Source organism: Geospiza fortis, unplaced genomic scaffold (genome assembly GCF_000277835.1).
Source record: "Geospiza fortis unplaced genomic scaffold, GeoFor_1.0 scaffold59, whole genome shotgun sequence".
In the NCBI taxonomy this organism is placed as follows: Eukaryota; Metazoa; Chordata; class Aves; order Passeriformes; family Thraupidae; genus Geospiza; species Geospiza fortis.
Window position 1 is genome coordinate 2,386,692 of NW_005054381.1, and position 6,098 is coordinate 2,392,789.

The following is a 6,098-nucleotide window of genomic DNA, read 5'->3' on the forward strand; positions in this document are numbered from 1 at the left end:
CCTTCCATCACTCCAGGTTTAACTCTGCTCCCCACCTCGGGTCCCTCCACAGCAGCAGTCTGCACAGAACAGTGCCAAAGCCTGCCAGAGTCAGGGAAGGACTGGAGATGAATCAGAACTGGGAGCCAAGTCCCAGCACTCTTTTTCCAAAAAAGCTCAGAATTTCGGGAAAAGACCCCAGGAGCTGGCAGCACACTAAGCCTGGCTTTGCCAAAGCTGAGCCCGAGTCCCTCTCTGCCAGGAAAGGCCAGCACAGCAGGGCAAGGGGCAAACAGCAGCTCTTGGACAGACACTTCTAAAAGTGATGGATTCCTTTTTTCCCCCTTTCTTTAGGGAATGAGATCATTCCCACAGCGGATCTCCTGTCCCTGCCAGGCTGTGCAGCCCTTTCTCTGCAGGGCCCCCTCAGCAGGGTGACAACCCTGCCCTGGTGACGACTGTCTTGTGCCACCCAGGGACATGGGGAATGCCAGGGGGGCAGGAGATGTCACTGCCCCCTCTCCCCGGGCTCGGCTCTCCGGTGTCCCCAAGGATTTCCCCAGTGTCCCCAAGGACTCCGGGCTCTCCCAGATCCCCCAGCCCCTGCTCTGTGACCGTGTTCAGAGGGGTCCGAGGATGAGAGATGAGGATCTGACTCCATGTTTCAGAAGGCTGATTTATTATTTTATGATATCTATTATATTGAAACAATACTAAAAGAATAGAAGAAAGGATTTCATCAGAAGACTAGCTAGGAATAGAATAAGCAAGAATGATAACAAAGCTTGTGTCTCAGAGAGTCTGAGCCAGCTGACTGTGATTGGCCATTAATTAGAAACATCCAACATGGACCAATCACAGATGCACCTGTTGCATTCCACAGCAGCAAATAATAATTGTTTACATTTTGTTCCTGAGGCCTCTCAGCTTCTCAGGAGGAACAATCCTAAGGAAAGGATTTTTTATAAAAGATGTCTGTGACACTGCTTTGGCAGGATTCCGGTGTTCCCACCCTGTCTCTGCCCCCAGCTCCTGGCAGCAGGGAGGGCTCCCCCTGCCCTGCCAAGGACATTTTAAAGGAATTGTTCCTTGTGCTCAGCTCTGCAGCAGCTGAAATCCCTCCCTGGCTCCAGCATCCCGATCCTGCATTTCCCTCCCGCTAACGGGGGTTCTGTTGCTTTTATTCCCTCAGTAATTGTTTGATGAGCTCTCCCAGCAGGACTTGGCTGGGGATGATTCCACCCCTCAAAACTTGTCCTGGCAGAGCAATCGACGCCTCATTAGAGCAGCTCCCAGCCCAGCAGCTCGGGACTGGGGAGAATCCTGCTCCTCTCCCGGGAATGTCACCGGCAGAGCTGCCCAGGAATGCACAGGGAAAGGTTCAAAGAGCCTTGAGCAAAGATTATCTGTGCAGGGAGGGATTGTTGGGGTGTCTGGGCCGGTCCAGGAGCTGGGCTGGATGATCCTGGGGGTCCCTTCCAACTCAGGATATTCCATGATAATGATGGCATCAGAGGAATTGCTTTCATCACCTCCAGCCTGGCTCAGCTTCTGACATCCGACTTCGGTTTGTGTTTCACCTGTGGGATGTTCCCCTCCAGGCTGGGACAGCCTCTCACCACTCTGAGGGGAGACTCAGCTCCTCCTGAGGGCCAGCTCCCATCTCTGCTCTGTGTGACAGGGACAGGGCCTGGGGGACGGCTGGAGCTGGGCCAGGGGGCGTTAAGTTGGATTTTAGGGAAAGGTTCTTGCCCTTGTGAGAAACGACTGCTCACTTTTTCAAATGTTATTAAACTTTAACAAAAACTACAACCAAGGACTAAATAAGGAAAAATTACAGCGCTGGGAGCCCCTGTGACTACCATCCAAAATGGATGCTCTGCTTTTTATATCCTTAGCCCCTCTTAAAGTTTTGTCAGTCAACTCCTTCTGTGCCATCCATTGGTGGAGATCACTTTTTACACTTTGACTGGAGGCCAGGTGCTGTTATGCTTTGCCTCCTGGTGACAAGCCAGCCTCCTCCAAACGTCCTGACTACTGAGGCTATTAGAAAGAAAACTATGGAATGACTTATTACAATAACATTACTATGCATCTACACAATGTCTGTCTCTTAATTGTGAGAGCCAACTATTACATTACTTATCTATAACACCCCAAAGGTGCTGGGCACTGCCCAGGCTCCCCAGGGAATGGTCCCAGCCCTGAGGCTGCCAGGGCTCCAGGAGCTCCCATGGATGCCCAGGCTGGGATTGCTGGGATTGTGAACTTAGTTCTGGGTTCACCCAGCTGTATCCCACAAGGGATGATCCATCCCCCTTCCATGGATTGCCTGATCCCTGGGATTACCCACAGCAGCTTCACATCTCACCTTGCCCTTTCCTTTTGTGTGGAGAAACCAAAGTTCCCCAGCTCCCTTCCACCGTTCCCGTGGTGAGCAGGAGTTGTTGGACGGGGATCCAAGGGCTGCCAAGCACTGGGAAAGCCCCTGGAATGCCCCAGCAGAGAGCAGAGCCTGGTGAGCACTCACCATCCATGTCCAGGCACGGCATGATGATGGCCAGCTCCATCCCACTGGGCATGTTGTAGTGCATTTTCTTTATTTGACATATTCACTGTTTATTTTGTGGTTTTGTGATCTCTCTGTATTGTCCTCCCCCTGTCTTCGGAGTGGAACAAGCGCCCCATTTTGTATATAGTGTTTCTAAAATTAGACTGGCTCTCTCATTGTTATTCAGTTCAGTTAAGTGTCAGTTTTTCTGTTTGTTACCTGGCCACTCCCTGCCAAGTTTCAAACCCCTCCCTTTCCCAGTTGTCAACCCCTCCTGTCCCTACCTACCCTTTTCCCCAGAACCTTCCTTACTCCTCCTTCCCTTAAACGTGAATCCCTCCCTGAACTTGCCCTTCCCTTTAGAAACTTCCCTGTTAGTTTTGTATCCTTCCAAACCCCATTAGTTTACTCAAGCTGTTCTCCTGCCTTGAAATCCTCCATTGGTTTCCACATTGTATTCCCTGCCTTGTGTTCCACCCCCAGTTCTCAGATTGGTTCAAGATTATATCCTCTCCTGGGATGTCCCCTGTTTATAAGCTGGTGTCTGCCCTCGATTCAGGGTCCTGGGCTCCTGGACTCTTTGTTTTGCCACTGAATAAAGTTACCCAGTGCCACCCCAGGCCCGTGCTGCTGCCTTTTTGTTTCTGTGCTGAACCTCCACTGGTAGGTGGGATTCTGCAGAGCTCAAAGGAGGCTCTGTCAAGCCCCTGTTATCACCTAGCCAGGATTTAACACAGCACAGACTGCCTGATCCCTGGCATTACCCACAGCAGCTTCACATCTCACCTTGCCCTTTCCTTTTGTGTGCAGAAAGCAAAATTCCCCAGCTCCCTTCCACCCTTCCCATGGTGAGCAGGAGTTGGATGGGGATCCAAGGGCTGCCAAGCACTGGGAAAGGCCCTGTGTCCCTATAGGACACGAAAGAACACAAGCGCACTCCGCGGTTCTTAAGGTGAAGAAAAAAGGGAAGTTTATTTTCCTACTCTAACATTTATAGTTTTCCAAGAGTGACAGTGGATTGGAGGGTGACAGTGCCACCTCTCCAATGACGCTGGACAGACCAACAGCCCATCAACTTTTTCTTCTTCCACAAAGGAATGCAAAACAATGAGTTATTTACAGGAAGTGTGTGAGAAAGTTCGCTACAAGAATATCAACATCAGAAGGCTTAGAAAATCTTTAAAAAAAATCAGGGTGACAGCCCTGAGCACTCACCATCCATGTCCAGGCGCTGCATGATGATGGCCAGCTCCACCTCACTGGGCATGTAGCCCAGGGAGCGCATGGCCATGCCCAGCTCCTGCTTGGAGATGAAGCCATTCCCGTCCCGGTCCAGCACTCGGAAAGCCTCCCGGATCTCTGCGGAGGGAAGTGAAGGAAACAACTGCTCACTTTGGAAATTTCAAAAGGTTTATTAAACCTCAACAAAAAAACAACAAAAGGACTGTGAAAAATGCGTATGTTATGATTGGCTTTTCGCAAATATTAAAGTGAATATTGTATGTGTTATGTTAGAAAGTGATGCTGTTTTAATTTTTTAGTAGTGTGTTAAATAGAGGTTTTTAGCTTATAACTTGATTTTAAAATAAAAATTTAATAATAAATAATAATTTAAATAATAATTTTTAGGTTATAACATAATGTTAAAATAGAAACTATGCTATGTGAGATACTTTTTAAAGAAAAGACTTGCAGCGACGTAGCAGCCACAGGACACCTAAATCTTTCAGAGAAAGAGAATTTATTGCTCCATTATCAGAAGAAACGAACTTCCTGCCTTGCTCAGCCCTGAAGATGCCGTCAGGATTCAGAGGAAGAAGCCGGCACTGCCCAGACAGAATCCTGTGTTTGAATGGAATTTATGCATCATGGATGAGGTGTATGAATATGCAACAGGCTGTTGCTTTTAAGGGTAAATCCTCTGTTAACGTGGGGCCTTTTTTGGGTTTATTTTGCCCGGAAAGAGGCACCCAGACTGTCTGTAACTCTTTGTTTTTATTGTCTCATATTGTCCTAATCTCAATTGTCCAAATTTTATTACTATTAAACTTTAAAAATTTTAAATAAACAAGTGATTGGCGTTTTTCACAGGACTACATAAGGAAAAAGCTGCAGCACTGGGAACTGCCCTTGTGGACATCATGTGGCCAGTTCCTCTTCAAGCTGGATGCTCAGTCTTTTATACCCCTGGGGGTTGCACCACCCAGCCCTGGTCCCTCCCAAAGTGTCAGTCAGTTCTTCTTTGCCATTTATCAGTGCAGACTGCTTTGTAACTGCATTGGAGCTCAGGTGTTGCCATGCCCACCCCCTGAGCACCCCCAAGCTTTTCCATTCCCACCTGCCCCATGCAAGGGACACCTGTGCAGCTTCTTTGTGCCTGTCCTGGACAGCCCAGGCTGTGTGATGGCAACAATACAGGGGGAAAGGGAACTGTGGGGAGAACAGAGGGCATCTAAACTACAATAACATAACTGTGCATCACTAAAGCTTTTCTTAATATTCACACAAGAGTTATCCCTTAATTGTGAGAGCCAATCATCCCATTATCCATCTATAACAGAAGGGAGAAGGGAGGAGCTGTTATGGTGGAGGACTCTGTGGATGCTGAGCACAGAGCAGCAGCTGCTGCCTTTTCCAAGGTTAATTGTGAATATTTGATCATCCCAGGGCAGGATGATCAGGATATGTTAATGCACACCCACAAACCTCTGTGCACTCAGGATATCCCAGGATCAGAGAGACACAGAACTGGGAAACCTCTAAGATTAAGCCCAACCACTTAACCCAGCACTGCCAAGGCCACCACTGAGCCATGTCCCCAAGTGCCACATCCCCAGGGCTGTTAAACCCCTCCAGGGACTCCACCCTGGGCCACCCTTCCAGTGAGGAAATAATTCCCAATATCCAACCTGCACCTCTGCTGGCACAACCTGAGGCTGTTTCCTTTTCTGCTGTTGCTGTCACCCTGGGTGATTTCCTTCTCTAGATCCTGCTCAGAGCTTTCCTCTAATTTATAACATTTTTACAGCACTAAACAGCCTCAGATCAATAAAAATACTGGTGGAACATAAGGAACCACTTCCATCAATCGTCCTTAGCCTGGCTCAGCTCCTGATACCTGACTTTGGTTTGTTTTTTAACTTTTAACTGCTCCAGCTCATGGCAGCCCCTCTCCACGTGTGTGAGGGGAGACACTGAGGGGCAGCTCTGATCTCTGCTCCTGGGACAGGGACAGGAACAGCTGGAGCTGTGCCAGGGCAGGTTTATGTTGGATTTTGGGAAAGCTTCTTCTCCCAGAGGGTGCTGGCACTGCCCAGGCTCCCCAGGGAATGGGCAGGGCCCCGAGGCTGCCCGAGCTCCAGGGATGCCCAGGGTTGGATTGTTGGGGTGTCTGTGCAGGGCCAGGGCTGGACTGGGTGATCCCTGTGGTCCCTTCCAGTCAGGATATTCCGTGGATGCATAATCCACCACCTGAATGTCTCTGCTCACCGACCTCTCAGCTCCCAGCCCCAAACTCCCCAGATCTGCCTCTTACAAATTCCAGAGAAATTGTAATTTTCCAGCAGCT

At 49.2% G+C, this 6,098-nt stretch overlaps 1 protein-coding gene across 1 annotated transcript in view; it reads right to left on the bottom strand.

Moving 5' to 3' along the window:
• CALN1 (calneuron 1) overlaps positions 1–6,098 on the bottom strand; it is a 76,939-nt gene that overhangs the window by 65,791 nt on the left and 5,050 nt on the right. Inside the window, exon 2 of the mRNA XM_031060381.1 lies at positions 3,746–3,889. Coding sequence (XP_030916241.1) covers positions 3,746–3,889 — 144 coding nt within the window. The remainder of the gene's footprint in view (positions 1–3,745; positions 3,890–6,098) is intronic.